The following is a 17,708-nucleotide window of genomic DNA, read 5'->3' as shown; positions in this document are numbered from 1 at the left end:
GACATTTTACTGAGACGTCGCCTTTCAACTGAAATGTATTATCTTGAGTAATGTATCCTACATGCATGATCTTGTGTTGACTGCCCACAATACATAACTTTTCAACTTCAAAAAATGTCTGCTGTTACTAAAGATACATTTTTCCTTGAGCTTGGTCATCATACTTCGAATCTTCTAAACTTTATTGTTGGAATTTATGTACTTTATTAATTTTATATGAAATTAACAATAAATAATATAAAATTAAAATATTATTAGATACGGATGTTAACAATGAAAAAAATAGTGGTGCTACATTTTTAAAAGGTGTCAAAGGTGTCACCTCAAATTTCTAAAGCATTTGTAATTTTAAATCCTGTTTATGACACGTCGTCGACTTTTTGTGTCTAATACGAGCCGGTTTGCTCACGATGTTTTCTTACGCCGTCGAGGGAATGTTAAATGCGCACATTAAAAGATGCGCCATTATTGTACTGCTGGGGATCGAACCTACAACCTCAGGGATGAGTGGTGCATACCACTAGGCTAACACTGTTCTGTTTGCGGATGTAACCAATTTTTTTTTAAGTTACACTTTCTTTTGGCTTGTTAGGGAAACATGAATGGTTTTTTGTGACGCACACACCGTCACAAAAAAACTGACACTCTGTAGTTAGCTATAGTCTACATTTTAGTTTTTTATATTAAAATAAACTTTATTTAACTATACAATTAATAAAGTTTATTTAAATATCAAAGACTATATATAATAAAACATACAAAAGTATTAAATACCTTTTTTCTATTAGTAGTGTCTTTTTTTCTACGTAAACTTTTTAAACATCACTTTTACCCATTTCTACCATAGTTTACTTTATTCTTCGTTACACTCACGCAATTATAGAATTTGTTCGTGTAATTAATTATTGTCTTTGTTATCTTTGAATTAATTGAGAAAACCCGAAAGGGTCTGTGATAATAAGGCGATAAAACGACCGTACTAACTAGTTTCTTTTCTAAAGTTTATTACTGACTACGTTCTGTTTAATCAGAATTTCTTTATTTAAAATGTTCTCTATGAAATAACTACCTCTTTTGTTAAATTTTAAATGAAAGTCTCCGATTAATCTGGTATCAGACAAAACATCCAAAACAAATTATTAGAACTGTAGCCCATTCTAACTTCAATTTTTTTGTTTCAAGATACCTTATTATATAGAAACATATCTGAGTGTTCCTTATTTATACTTATACCATAAAACAAAATAAATAAATAACTCGCTTCCAGGGAAGGCCCTCATGTCAATCTAAAAGACAAGGAAGTGATAAGCCTTCTATGCCTGACACACGCCATCGACTTTAGGATCTACGACAAGCCGGTTTCGTAGTAGTCTGTATTTCTGTAATAAAAAAATAAATATATATCAACATTTCATGTAGTCGTAGTATGAAGAATGGCTAAATGGGCTCAGTATGCTAAGAGCTAAAGAACAAAGATGTGGTTTGTTTTTATTTTAATACGGCCTTAACGAGGTCGCCACTAGAAGGACTAGGCGACACCATTGTACATACTTGACATGTACTATTTAACGAAACATGAAACATTTCAAAACTAAACTGGACAAAATATTTGAACACAAAGCTTTCCAGTTATAGAGAGTTTTTAGGATGGATCAGGACATTTCGGTATGTTTCTAGTGAACTTCATGCATTGTAGCATAATAAGCAATGAAAATCGTAGATGTAAAGCCTCGTAATTTCTTGCAAAAGAACACATTTAACTTAATCTTATCGTATATATTTTTTAAGAAAACTAAATTATGTTATTTATTTTCCTATTTTCAAATGTATTTCCTAAATCTTTAGCAATAGCCTACCGCAGGTGAGGATCCAAGGGATTCCAGTATCTCAGTTTCTCAGTTTTGTTTCAGTTGCATCCAGCTAAAGCTAGCCGTTTTAATAATATCATCCGCCCATCTCGGGCCTGTGAACCGGGTCACCGTTCCGATCACAAATCGTAATTATGATGTAATAATTGAGGCAATAGGCAACAATATGGTAATATGCAACGAGGGCGGAACGTGGTGAAGCGCATTACATCTGCCCCTTCTCTTACCACAACTACATAGCGATAACGATCGCTCTGTCAAGAGTGTACCGGATAAGAAGAAGAATTGAAGAAGAATTGTGAATTACTTTACGTCAAGTATTTAAATCAAATCTCAATTTCATTTGTGGAAAGGCATTTTTATAAATGTAAAAGAATATACAAATATCACATTTCATAAAAGTAATATATTGGATCAGGTTTTATTATATAAAAAGGTCAGCCAATTATGATGAATCTTATAATCTAGAACCAAACAAAATCGTACTGTGAATGTGTGGAAGTTGCATGGATCTGGTGGCTGCGCCTTTCTTAACTAAAGTATCTGATTATTATCCTGGTGTTTGAGAGCAAAAACCAAATAAAATAAAAATATCATCTTCAACATTATAAGTATATTATCTACTATAGGACTTTGTCAAGTTCTCACGTTCACACTCTCAGTCTAAAACAAAACCTAGGTATATGAGCCTAACGGAACCATTGACGAGTTTGAAGTACCCTTCCTAATTTTCTCCAAAACATGAGGGTACTTCTGCCAACGGTTGCCAACGTTACTCGCATTCCTAAAACGTACTAATGATATAACAATGTACTCGAGAAATATTCACGTTTTATAAAACGTTTCGCATATATTATTAAGATTTTTTATTTAAGAATTAATATGTCATGTCTTTCACCTTCAAAACACGTGTATTTTCTTTCTATTAATTACTCACCAATATTCCTTGTTGGGGTTTTTCTGGCGCGTATATAAATAGTTTTGTCGACACGGGAACACGCGGCATAATATAACTGACCATGGGAAAACATACAACAACAACATTTTTAAGATGCTACAAACAATTAGCGACTGTGATTGAAGCATTTGTTTTAAATTATATTAATTTTTAGTACATCCTCTTTGACGATATTTGTAGCACATTTTGTAGGCTACATCTAAATAGTTTGAATTGGGCTTTTCGCAGAAAATATGCTATAACAACAGTCTGGATTCCTCAATTAAATTTTCTTATTTTTCTCCAACCTTCTGACAATAATAAACACAACATAAAAAGAATAAGCGAAATCGGTCCAACTGTTCACGCGTGATGCCTTGTCCAAGGCAGTCATTTGTATATATATAAATATATATATATTACACTATAAAAAGAAAAATGTACCTACTTAAACTGAATAAAGACCATTTTATTTATTTATTATATATAGATACTCAAGGAAGCATCATCTATCATGTAAAATGATTTGCATAGCTCGTCACAATTGTCTGAAAATCAAATAGATGTAAAAACACCAACAGTAACAAAAAAAAATCGTGGTTCAAAGGCAGGCAACCATCCACTACAAATGCGTGTCCATGATTGATTTTTGCAGTTTGCCTCCTATTATATAAAAAAACGTGCATACATATTATGCGTGTCTTATACTCAAAACCCTATATTATATAATGGTATATAAATTTTCACATTTTCAGATCAAAACCTTGAGATGAGCTACAAAAATTTGGATTGTAAGTAGCATTTAGCTTTTGACAACTTTTCTTAAAAAAATACTAACAAATTTCTCTACTGAGGATTTTTTTGTACATTACATACAATGTCTCTTCAACTTTAGACTAATAAATAGTTTCCTAACAAAGATATTTAATAAAAGTAAGTGTCCACTATTCAGGGTAAGCCGGTTTTTGTGTTCTATTCCTTCACTTACCACTGTTTATCACATAAGACTAAAGTACATAAACACTAATTCAAATGGTTCCTCTAAGAATATATAATCGCGGAGCTTAGAAGTTCCTCTAAGCGCTTCCACGTGGTTTGTAATCTTGGAGTGTGTATCGAGTATTTATTTACACTTCATTGCACAAATAACACACATTTAATCTGTTCCATGTGTAAACAAATTTAAGGATCTACAAGAAGTATATGTATGACGTATATTATACTTTTGATTTACAATTGTTTGTTATTATTTTGTGTATTTGTGACTAAATTCGGCAAATGCAGTTATTTACTGTTATTATTTATTATAAATTTAATTTAAAGTGATTTCAAAAATAAAATAGAATTGATATACTATGCTTTTATTTAAAATAGGTCATATTATGGGTGACAGTAGGCGGGTAAAACAGTGTTGGCATAGTGGCTTCAACGGCCGACTAACCTCTGAGTTCGTAAGTTCGAACCACGGCTGTGCACTAATCGACGTATAACATTCGCTCAAACAGTAAAGGAAAACATCGCGATGATACCGGATTGTCTTTTAAGACAATTGGGGTTTACCCAAAAAGTCGACGGCGTGTGTCAGCCACAGGCGGCTGATCACGTGCCTATTAGTTACAACTAATGATTATGAAACAGATTCAGAAATCTGAGGCACAGATCTTAAAAGGTTAAATCGTCACTGATTTAATATAATTTATCTTTTATTATAGGCATTGTTTTTAAGTTCACCAAATTAAATTTTTATTTATGAGCTCATTTATAATAAAAATTGCAATTAAATTTTGCGTCATACAATATTAATGAAAATTGCATTTTAACTGCGAAATAAATAACAAACATTTCCAAATAGCACCTTATAAATTATATTGCAATTAACACCAAGTTCGCATGAAAATGAAAAATTTCCAAACCGTTTTAATTAACCACTGAATGGAGGCTATATTTTTAAAAGGTTTTTATTTGCTGTTCAAGTGGTTCATATTTACTAAACGATTATCATTTTAAACACATCATCATTATCGGATCGATATTTGAATTATTAGTATTCTCTTCAAGCAGGCTCATCAATGAATTATAAGACCAGTAGCGATCTTTAATTGTAAAAGAAAGATAAGATACTATAAAGTAATTTTCATTAATTTATTTTTGATTGAGTTACCAATTATAATTAAACTTCACAAACAACGAAAACTTATTTATTTTTATAGAACCGGGTGCAAACGGGCAGCCCCCTATTTACACTAACAATACAAGAGGGCTCGTGAGTGCGTAGTCGGCTTTTAAAGAATTGGTAGGCTCTCTCTTGAAGAATCCTACGTCGAATTGGTGCGGAAATACTTCAGTGAGCAGTTGGGTCCTGACATATAATAATATATTGTATCACTTGTTGACACAATACAATATACTGCACTAATACTTTAATAACATTACGATCTTTTCAAGGTTGGTAAGGCACAACTAAACCTTCTGCTGCTGCATCGAGTTGCTTGTTATTAAGTAGGTGCTTATTTACTAAGTTTAAAAGAAATGTGTAAGCATATACATTTATATATTTTATGTTTTGTATAATAGGGTGGGCAGACACAACTTTAAGAAAAGTGTTATGAACAGATTCAGATGCTCATCATTAATTGAATTGGAGCTAAGTGAACCACTTTCCTTTGTCGAGTTAATGTTAAATACGCTGATACAAAGAAAAAGTAGATGTGGTTGCTAGCGTTCGACTACTCTATCTGGTTTTGGGGAAGATTCAGGCCCATTTCGTAATACGAATATTTCATCCTGTTTTAGTATTTATTTTCCTCAAGTTATAATTTTTTTTTTGTAATTATAGAAAGAATCACATGAAACTTTTAGAATTTGATGGAAACAGATCATTTTTAATGTTTTCATAATTTGAATTCTCAACCCTCACATTAAGGATGAGCAAATATCATTAACTTTACAGTAATGAAAAGATAATAAATTCATACAATAAATCCTGTGCAAACAGAGTACTTAGTTCAAATATAACTTGGAATTTTCAATGTTAAACAAAATATGACTTTATCACAATATTTCTTTTAATGTACCAACATATTTATATTTCTCGTAAAGCTAAACGTAGAAAATAGTTGAGTTGTGTATAGAAAATAGAAAAAAGTAACGATAACGAATATTATTTTTAATCAAGTAAGAAGTTTATATTTAAAAACAATACATATTTTATTTTTTTCAGATACAGATATTTTTTTTAATGGGTTAGTTAAGATTCTGACGCAGGTACTCTGTTGTTTATGCGCCCTTATAATCTATCCGTTGCGTAGTATAAATCTATTTGCCGCTAAAATTGCGAGTAGGAGAAGAATTTGCACTAAAATTAGTTATTATTATTAACGCCTGAGATACGACTTACAGCAGTAAGAATATAATATTATTTTTTATGCTGGTAAGATGTCAAAAGATATTTCAAGCCAGAATTAATATGTGACCACCATGTATGTACATAATAATCTACAAAATATCTGCTGCATTTTGTTTTATACCACCTATATTATTTTAGTATATGTATAGTAGTTTTTATTGTTTTGTTTGTTAAATTTCTAGGACTTCACGTTTAATATAAATGAAATAATGTAAAAGAGTAAGTATGGAGTATCTCTCTTCTAACCTACGTTTTAGTAGAAAGAGATTCTAATACTAACCTACGATTTTAAAAGGGGCCACTATAGTCCCTTTTTTAAATATTCTTAACTTAATATTTTGGCTTACAAAAGTGCCACTTTAACAGCCTTAATTGAAGTAAATGATCTGGCTTTGGTGGCAAATAACAATGCTTAAAATTAAATAAAAATGGTAGGGATTTACGCGATCTGTCATTGGCATTTTACACACTCTAATGTAAATATATTTATTTAATAAATAAAAAAATAGCGGTGTTGACTTAGTGGCTTTAGCGTGTTACTTCATCCCTGAGGTCGTAGATTCGATCCGCGGCTGTGCACACTAGGACTTTATTTCTTTAACACTCGCTCGAACAGTTAAGGAAAACATCGTGAGCAAACCGAAGCTTGTCTTAGACCCAAAAGATGACGGCGTGTGTCAGGCACAGAAGCATGATCATCTACTTGCCTATTATATTGATAAATAATCTTTAAACTGATACAGAAATCTGAGGCTCAAACCTAGGTTGTAGCGTCACTGACTTCTTTATTTAAATCTATATATAACCAATTTTTATATTTGCTCTCTTAACTTAGTATCAAAAATATAAAAAAAACATTTTCTTTACGTTCAAACATGCACTTTCACGAAAAAGTAAATTCCATTATTAAAGTCTATTTGTTTTCATATAAAGAGCTCAAACGTTTCTAGTGTTTGAATTATCTATTTCACTTGCAGTAATGTTAATAAATTTAAATATACATATATTGTACATGTAGTCTACGTTTGTTTTACATTAACATTCATTATTCCCTATTTATTTAAGAGTCAAATATTTCTCGAGAGCGCTGAACGTAAGTTTCTTCAAAATATTTTCATATGAAATGTTTATATATAATCTACAGATTCAGATTCTCGAAATACATTTTTTTTATTACACAATATTTAAGCTTTCTCCTTTTTTGTTGAAGCAATATAAATCTAAATCTATGAGACCGGTCGATATTGTAATTTGTTAAATTGTGTTACAACACTTAAAAGATGGTCAAACACATTGTCAAAAAGCTGCCAATCACCATTAAAGAAATAAACGGCTCAGATTCTTAATTCCACCTTTGTTTTTATTAACTTTGGTGTAGAGACTCTTGAGACGTGGGATTCAAATGCACAGGCTCTATTTAAAGATTTAAGTTGGTGCCTGGACCCTTTCCTCGCTTAACCAATAAGTACAACAGCGAGAAAATGCCAGGATTAACGGTACACTGCCACAGGGACTAAATATTTTTGTTTCAACTTTCTATATTTTTTTAAATTTATTATTCGTATATCTAAGGAAACCGCACTGTAGAAGCTGGAACAGTATCCCCGATTTAAGTGTCTTATAGGCGCCCATGTGCACTTAATGAAGTTTAAGCATTTTTAAGATTTCAAAGCAAAAGTCAGCTAAATCAACAAATGAACAAATTTTAAATTTTAAAAGAATACCAAATATAAAGTATTACAGAAATTTATCTCTGTATATACGTGATTCGACAACTAATCTATATGAATGTTAGCTTCTATCTGTATTTGATGAAAAAACAAAAGCACTATTCTGCCACTCCAGTCGCTCTTGAGTCGCAATTGTTTGTTTGGGATCGAGCGTCGTGATTAGCATAGAAAACAACTTCTCTTCATTGCTATTCCGCCCCGGTGTACTCTATACTTTCACATAAACACACTTTCAAATCAATAGCAAACTTTTATTAGGTTTGAAAGGTTAGTCCCTTTTTACTTATGAACAATACAATACTTAAAATGAAAACTTATAATAAAACCACTCGTTTTCCGTTATCAATTAGTGTTTTACGTATTTTATTGCAGAGCAAACAGTTAATTCATAACTTCCAAAGTCTGCTTCCAAATACAGTTAAGCAATAGATTATGAAATTTCATATATACATATTTTTTATTTCGGGCAATATAATTTTATATACTAAAAATTAATATATATAAAAGGTTTATACCACTTCGTGGTGGGAACCTTTCTCGAACAGTTACCACGCCTTAATGAGTGTGATAACTATAATTTATCTTATCTTTTATCCTACAATATACGGAGCAAATTGTCCTTAGATTTACAAAAGAGGATGGCAATTTAGTAGATGGACAGATTATATTAAACAGACGGTGGTATATGGCAGTGCAGACAGGAATGGCGGGATTTGAAGGAGGCCTTTGCCAAAAAACGGCATCATCACATCTAAAAAAATGAGATGATAAAAATATAAATGAGTTTAAAATTAAAATAGTTTAGTTTCTGAAATACAAGCCTATTACCATATTAGTTTATGATGTAATACATTGTAGTTATATAATTTTGGTTAAAATAATTCGGGAAATAACAAATATGTCTGATGAAAAATGGAAACCTTACAAAAGCTTTGGTAATTCCGTATAACGCCAAAACCTCGTCATTAGCATTGTCAGCCGGAAATTAAATCGTCAACCATTCACTTTAAATTATCTCATAACTCTACGACACTGTTTAGAAGCGTCAATATATTTCAAGGAAGTGGTCATCAAACGTTCATTTTGCAAGTTATTACGAAGCTTCCCTTCTGTACCTTGCACTGACAGTGACGCATGGTCTAATTCCCACCACCAAAGCATTTTATTCTTTATGAGACCTCGATACCCTAGCGGCTTAAGGTTTATAGTCGTGTGGTGTTAAAAAGAATTGTCTGAGTGCGAATGTCTCGGAGGACCCATTGTTCCTGTATGGAATAAAACAACGACTCGCAGTTCTGCGTAATCTTATCCTACGAAAATATGCATACATTTTCTACTATTGTTTTTATTATAAAACTGTAGATTTATCCAGATTTTTGTTGCCTGTTTTTGATAGTAAACATAATATTTTTGAAGTGAAACTTCTTTAGAATCGATGTGATTTCAAACCAGATGCAAGGGAAAAAGCGACAGTAAAAAGAGATAGAAAAAAAATGAGATAGGAGGCATTATACAGCCTCTTTTTACTGACGCTTTTTCATTTAATCGAATTTCGAACTTTCGTTGTTTTAGTTTTTGTCAAATTAAAGATGATGATATATAGATGAAGATAAGAAAATATACCGTTTTTAATAAAAAGTTTAATACATTTAGAAAGTAAAACATGTTTGTTTTATATATGATTAATTATACAAACTTTGTTTTTGAAGGTTTCACTTCTACCACGTGTGAATTGCACATATTTTTTTTTAGTATGTAATTCATCTGAAAAGGTGTGTGTTCGATTAGGCCAACAGATTTTTTGGTTAAAATTTGTTTTAGTTTTATCCAAAAACACATTATGCGTTTCATTTGCATGGGCCCCGCCAATGTTCAATTCTAATGCAAATGTAGACCAAACAACAAAGACTCTTTAACTGCGATCATTCAATATAACATAGATTTTATTTTATTCTAAAGCAAATAAATAAAAATGTATCCTACATATCGTTTCATATTTTATTTTAAGAATCATATTTACTTTAAATTTTCTTTAAAAATTACTAAAAAGCTGTACTGCAAAATAACACTTTTCCTCACTAACAAACATATTTTGTTGCAGATTTTTCCAGCTTTATCTTGCCGCATGCACTGACAGTAACAATGGTTGTCGCGCACTAACTATAACCATAAGCTAACCATAGTGAATTCGTGCTGTGTAAACGTGTGTTAACAATCGTGATCATATGAGTGAACGATGCTAGTGATGTGCTTACGTTAAGCAGGCGAGCTGTTTCGATTAACGCTGGACGCGATAAGCCACGGCGTCTTCGTTGGAGGAACGAGCGGGTGCGGGTGAGGCGGAGGCTTCGCCCGCGCCCGACGCGGAGGCTCCTGTGCGCCGGCGCCGACCGCGGCCCCTATATCGCCGCCTCTTCCAGTATGTCCGCACCGCATGGACCGGCGTCAAGTTCGCATTAGGTAATATTCAAGTATAGTGTTGTGATACTCATTTAATCAGTAATATTTCAGCGTGGACGTGAAGTACACAAAATACACAATTGAAACGTCTCCTTTCATTAAGCTCGTGTAGGCTAAACCAATATAAAAAGGGAGTAAAGAGAATTATTTTATAAATATTAAGATATTTATTTTATTGTATTATCAGTATTTCAAATATTTTTTTAAGTTTCGAGTCAAATCACAATATACTAAGAATTTATTATTAGCTTTTCGTTTGACTAACATCTTGAATTATCTATGAGCTCAATAAATCATTGTTCACACCCCAATTCTATCGAATATTGACAATGTATTTTAAACTAATTTAAATTCACCATTATTTTTAATCGACTCAACATTTTCGCGATAAGAAATCTTTGTTCCCGTAGCAAAAGTTTTTGAACAACAAAACAGTAAATTAGGATACTTCAAAATTAAGTTAGGTGACTCGTTTACAAGTTGAGCGTTCTCAAAATATATTTTGTTTTAACAAGGTCAAGGTATATTGCTTTTGTTTCTTAAGGGAAATAACAAGCCTTCAAGTTTAAAATTCTAGAAAAACGCTACTTTAAAATATACTTATAAACAAGTATTTAAATACCTGACCTAGTGTTTTCTATTGTAAAAATAAGTTTGCCCATTTGCTTTGTCATTTGAAGAAAGCAAATTAGCCTTTGTTGAATTTTTGTACAATTTTAAATATAGCATTTAGAATTGTACAAATTTAAAATGATTTTTGATTTCACAATTCACTGAATTAAATTTAAATTACAAGTTGGTGGAAATAGCAATAATAAAACAGTTGTCCTCAAAAAGAAAATTTTACTACAACCAACAAACCACACCAAAATTCCTGAATCAAATAAAGCGATAAAAGTCCTACTTTAATAACAAAATAACAATTATTTAAAAATTGCCAAGTCTAAAACCCTTAGTTATTTCCGCGTAATCGTGTTTACAACGTTTCTAGAAGTATGTTTGCAATATCACTACATAGTATAAAACAAAGTCGCTTTCTCTGTCCCTATGTCCTTTGTATGCTTAAATCTTTGAATCTGGATGTTGATGCTTTTTAATAGATAGAGTGATTCAAGAGAAAGGTTTATATGTATAATAACATCCATTAAATAGTGGAGAAGTACTGTTATTTTTGAGGTTTCTAATGTGATGTCGTAAATAATTACATTTTTTCCACTTACATTGCAAACGGAGGCTGAACCCTACAAGTTTTATCAAAATAATGTACTAAGTATTGTACACATTGAAAAGGTCTACAGAAAAGTCCGTGATGGTATATGTCTATCTCTTATGGATAACCCACATTTTTATATACAACGTTCACAGATTTTCTGTAGTGTATTTAGTATCAGCATTGCACCCGTGCGAAGCCGGGGCGGGTCGCTAGTTCTTTATAAATGTTAAACAAAAAAGAATGTGTGTGCTTATGTACACGCGTTGGGAATAATACTTCTTTGGCGTATGAAAAAAATGTAACTAAAATGCAGTGGTGATTAACGATAAATATTATAATTAATTACAAATATTGTATTTAAATAAAGAAATTATTGGTAAATACTATCACCGTCGTGATATGAAATTGATTTAAAAACACCAAAATAATATTTATTTGTTCACACTGTTTAATTGTACTGTTACGAAACACGTGTTCTAAATATAAAAATACTAGAATATACAACTTGAACATAGTTATCGATTTGCCACAATACCAACTAGACCTAACTTTACGAAGTCGAATTTAGATGTTGGTGTACGCGTGCATCGTAAAAATTCACTCTCATCCTTTTTCTCCATCACGCCAAAAGAAGTATAACTTCAATAGATGATAGTATTATGAAAAATATAAAAATATGCAACATACTTAATATACGATATAGCATTTTGTTCTCGGCAAGTCCACTTATCTACATTTAGTTTATATTTAAGAGCGCCCTAGAAGTCTACAGTTGAAACACAGCCAAGTGTCGTCTAGACTTGTGTTGGGAATTATTAGCGTCATGGCACTACTCAGTACCGCATAGTATTGTGTACATAAAACACAAAGTTATTTCTCTACGTGTTTCGTTGTAAATTTAGGTGAAATTCCTCGCGATTCATTTGAAACACGGAGGTGAAAGAGCCAAAAGAAGTTTCAAAACGTGAATTTCAACTCGAAAAATGTAACCAATCACATCACTCATATCGCGAAATCAAATACGTTAAGTGGGAATGGGCTCGAAGAAAGTGGATTTTTAAATAAAAATGACTTTATTGAAAGGCAAAAAGACTGAAAGTGACAAAGGAAATGTGAAAAAAAGCGTAAGGTTTGCGAAGGCCGCGACCCATCAAAAGATTCCGTTCGGGGAACGCTTTGTGAATTTTTACCGCTTCTTGTGGAACCTCACTGCCACCGTGAATATAGTGCAACGTAAGTTCAATCTTCATCTGTTTTAATCAATGTACTTCGCTTTGATTCAAAAGTTAATAACTTTCTAGGCAAAACAAGTTCTTTTGTTATAAAATTAAATGATATTCAAGCCAAAAAATAAATACATTATTTAAAAAACACGAATTATTGTTTGAATTGGGGTTAGTATCTCAGCCTGAGAGAAAGCTACCTTTATGTTGGTAGCCTGGTCTCCTGGTAACGGTGAGAGTTTGTGTGTCTACAAAATGAAACAGATATAAAACCCACTGTTAGTTCCAGCATAATATTATAATTAATTTAAGTATTATAGAAATTAACCACTCCTGCAATACTTCCTTGGTCTTTTACCGTTTAATAAATTTGTGCAACAAAAATACACAATCTCGGTCGGTAGATGAGTTTTCGGTCCGTGAACGTTCAACTTTGTCAAACAAACTCTTCACTAGCTAATGAAATTTCTCATGTGTGCTCTATCGATTACTCTAATGGACGGTTTGAGCTGAAAATTTAATTTATCGACCAAAACCTCTCAATATGATTGAAATAAGCCTATAAATAGAAATGATTTTTTCAATGATAACTAATAATTTATGATAGTAATTTACTGGTTAACATAATATATGCGTGTATTACAAGTGACTGGCACTGGTTTCCGTTAAAATACCTATTTCGGGAAGCAGATTTTTTTACTTCAAAAATGTATTTGATATCTGATGAATACGACTGTTAACTATCATTTATCTTTAAAATATTATTTTCATAATAATTTATCGTCGACACTTAAAAACTTTACAGTTATTTTCGCGAACGCGCTCTTATGACGAAAATAGCATGAAACGTAAACGTATGAAAATACGTAGTTAAACTAAATCTCAATTTAACGCTATCAAAACCTTTTCATGAATTATTGTTATAATAATAATTTAACTCTTTATATACATTTTGTTAGGTAAATAACCCTTTAGGTTAGATAGATAGTTCTATCCAACGTGAAATTAGAATCCTCTACTAGTCTAAACCCGGACTGACCGGCGTTAAAGTCCCAGTGGCTGATGTCAAAATGTTGTTTTGCGTGGAACACTTTGATAGCGCAATTCAGGAGAAATGACGTCATCATACTAATTGTAGATATCGTTACAGATCTTTTAATAAATCATAAATTTTCTAATTAGATCGAATAAGCTATATAACAGGTACTATAGTACCTGTTATAATAAAGCGAAATGATAGATACACCTATACAGATAACACTATCAAAAGCCTATTTAATCGTTGCAATAAATGTACCTACATTTCATTACGAACCTTCGAGCGTCGCATAAAGACAAGAGACCAATAAATTCGTGGGTCATGTCATATAACCTAGACTGAGTCGTAAACTTGAAACTCGCCGGGGACAACGATAATTTATCACATACCAAGGTCAATACGTAAAATTTATTTGGACTTTACAAAAACTATCAACGGATGTTGTATATCTGGAATATAATAAAAATGTAATTTTTATAAATTTAATGCTAATAAATCATCACCAATTTATGCATAACCATGCATAAATTGGTGATGATTTATTTGACTGAATGTTTAAAATGAGGCAGAGGGCGTCCACAGCCTCGTAATTCACCTCGCTCTTTTTATCTGCCCATCTGCAACTGTACGACCAGGTTCGCCTGGGTTGGCCATGCTTCCGCTTTCCTTACGGGTTCGATAATTACGAATTATTAAAGTGCAGTATTTAACTCATTAATAGTCTCTCCTTGTATCGGTTACCTACTGACCGATATCCGCAGGTGATTAACAGATTCTATGGATTCTTTTACATAATAAAGTCGATAATAACAAGGTTATTACTAGTTCAAACAATGCATTATGTACCGTAATTTATAAGGCTTGTTCGGTTAATTACGCTATCAGTAGCTGCCATGAATGATAAGAGATGCTTCCAATTAGCTACGTCTCAATTATACGGTCCAGTTTAATTGAGTCCGGAGCGAATACATAACTCCTTGAGGAGTTGAGAAATTGCTTGGAATAGCACAGAATTCTGAGATTTCTTCTTAGATTTTTTACTGCATCTTAATAAGTCAGACGGGCTTGGGTCGAGCTGCAATCTTTTTCAATGAAAGAATTCGTGGTTTTGTTTTTCAAATCTGTCTTACTATGTCTAAAAATGATGTTTTACGAGACGATAGTAAGGAAAATCGTTTAAAGTTATACGTAACTTGCTAGGCTAGGCTGTATTGTAGGTTATACCAGGAAATACTGCACAAAAATTACTTGCCCTCATTAGTAAAGTGAAAAACTCACTTCAAATCCAAAAACGCAAATGACGTTCCAAGGTGTATCGGATAAACAATTGACTATTTTGGGTTATTAGGTACACTGGCCCGCGCCCCCACGGAAGCTATGGAATGACATGTACTATTAAACGCCTATATTGCGGTTTGTGTTATTTATAATAATGTAGTGGAAACAAAGTTATACAATAGCAATGATATGAGATACATAGGTGTGGTCTCATCAAATGTACAAAGCTAAACACAGCTTTCAGCCCGTGAGTGGACATTTCCTGTCAGCGCTGACCTTTCACGTGCTTTTACGGTGTTTCGAATTAGTTACGAGCCGAATATACAATAGACAAAAATTTATAATTACTATTTTCTTCAGAGGGAGTTAATTAAATTTAGTAATTAATTAAAAAAACAAACCTGTGATTAGTATGTGAGAGTAAGGCTTTATTCAGCTCGTAAAATCCATTTTGCAACCTTTTTTTTGAGGTATATTGTTACATTGACCCTTTTTCGCACTCCACTACTGCTTTGTTTAAGAATAAAATAAAGCAACTCTTAATGTCTTAACTTAATATTACTTTTATGTGTGTTGTTGTCATGTATTATTTTTTGTATCATATATAAGTGTAACCTGTTGTAGATGCATCCAGTGTGTTTGTATTTGTTTTATTTTTGACTGTGTTTTTATTAAGGATGTCTCTGTTTGGTTTCCCAATAAATAAATAAATAAATAAATAAATAAATAAATATTATGTGGTATGACATAACAATGTTTTTAGTAAAAGAATCGCTATCAACTTGAAACTAGCTTTACTCGCTAAATCTATATATTATGTATGAGTATGTATTATATTGTAATATTTTATAGGATTCTCTTGATTTTATTAAATTAACTCTCGTTTAGCAAAAATTAAACAATAATATAAAAAAAAAATTGGCGAATATTTAAATGATCCTACTCCTTGATTGATTTGATAATTCAAACAATTTGTATGACTCAAAATTTGCCCATTAAAATGAGTGAGATAAACAACTAAAATTAATACACATCCAAACGATACATTTCATAACAAACAAATATAGCAAGTTCTTCGGCTAGTAGTACCGTTTAAAGAAGAAATGTGTGTATTAACTCTGTGTCACAAAAAGCTTTTAAATATCGTAACTATTAAAATTTGATTATTTCATTCGCCTAATGGGTTTGCTCAATAAAAGTCGAGAATATTATTGTTATTCTTATGCTTAGTATTTAAATTATTATGACCGTACCCGAGTCGTGGCATAGGTAATAATTTGTGAATTTAAGAACAGTTAATGCTTTAGCAGAAATTATGAAATTGCTTTTGTGCATAATAGTCTAGATTTATGGATATTAAAAATGTTTCTTCCACATTCTATACATGTCAATTACTTTTTTTCAATCACCTATACTGAGACAGGGAATGATCCACATAAACGCATTAATTATTTTGTAATATCCCATCGTAGGTGCAGTATACATTCTATTGTACAATAAGAACAAAAACTATTAAAAATAAACGCAAGGGCTGTACGGTCATTATCAGATAATAATAGACAGGTGTTAAAGTTTGACTGTATTGTTTTGACCGAACCAAGAAATTTCGTAACGAAAATAAAAAAACATATGTGCAATTCACACATGGTAGAAGTGAAACCTTCAAAAACATTTTTTTTATTATTAATCATATATAAATTAATCATTTTCCATTATCTAAATGTGTGTGTTCTTTTAAAACAGTATATTTTAATGATAAATTTTAATTTATAAGTTTAATATAAATTTTTAATTTGGGAAAAACTAAAACATCGAAAGTTTGAAATTCGATCAAATGAAAAAGCGGCAGTAAAGAGAGGCTGTATAATGCCTGCTATCTCATTTTCTCCCACGTTAAATCATATGATGAATTGATGTTTCTGTCTCTCTTTACCGCTGCATCCGGTTTGAAATCACGACGATTCGAAAGAAGTTTATCTATCTCATTTTCTCCCACGTTAAATCATATGAATTAATGTTTCTGTCTCTTTTTACTGTCGCTTTTTCGTTGCATCTTTATCAAATATAATATAATAATGATAGCATAAGTTAACAAAAACTGCTAAGCAATAGCTTTACCGCGGCAGTCCCCGAGCGCCACACGTTTTTTATGTCATTACCGTTCCAGTGGCCTTTGAGCTCGCCTTATGTTATATTTTTTCAATGTGCAGATTGAATGATAGCTAACAGATGTTGCTTGTATTAATCGTAACAGTTTATGTTCTATTAAGAATTATCAGTCAATTGAAGAGGAGTGTGTTTGGAGACTGCGTATTAAAATCTATACGTAAATTCATTAAAATTGCTTAGTGACAGAGTACCCATTATGTGCGGTTAAAATTCATGTTTAAATTAATATTTATTTATTTCATATGGTAAACGACAAATACAAGATATATTATACAAAATTAAATACTATAAATATATGTAGAAGAGACCTTCGAAAAAAAATCCATAGAAAAAATACTGTAAAAGTAAGTGTAATACAAAAATACCGCATCAATTATTTTTGTAT

The 17,708-nt window shown here is 31.7% G+C and overlaps 1 protein-coding gene across 3 annotated transcripts in view; it reads left to right on the top strand.

Moving 5' to 3' along the window:
* Positions 1-17,708, top strand: part of LOC110992585 (Kv channel-interacting protein 4) — a 147,155-nt gene that overhangs the window by 43,668 nt on the left and 85,779 nt on the right. For 2 of the 3 annotated variants that reach the window (XM_045629357.1, XM_045629358.1), the window contains exon 2: positions 3,561-3,596. In XM_045629357.1, the coding sequence (XP_045485313.1) occupies positions 3,561-3,596 (36 nt within the window). Of the gene's footprint in view, positions 1-3,560; positions 3,597-12,451; positions 12,848-17,708 lie in introns of those variants that run through there. The other variant, XM_045629355.1, reaches the window with a different exon arrangement.

Source organism: Pieris rapae, chromosome 9 (assembly GCF_905147795.1).
Source record: "Pieris rapae chromosome 9, ilPieRapa1.1, whole genome shotgun sequence".
Taxonomy (NCBI): Eukaryota; Metazoa; Arthropoda; class Insecta; order Lepidoptera; family Pieridae; genus Pieris; species Pieris rapae.
The sequence above is the reverse complement of the archived record's forward strand: the minus strand, read 5'-3'. Positions and strand labels throughout refer to the sequence as shown.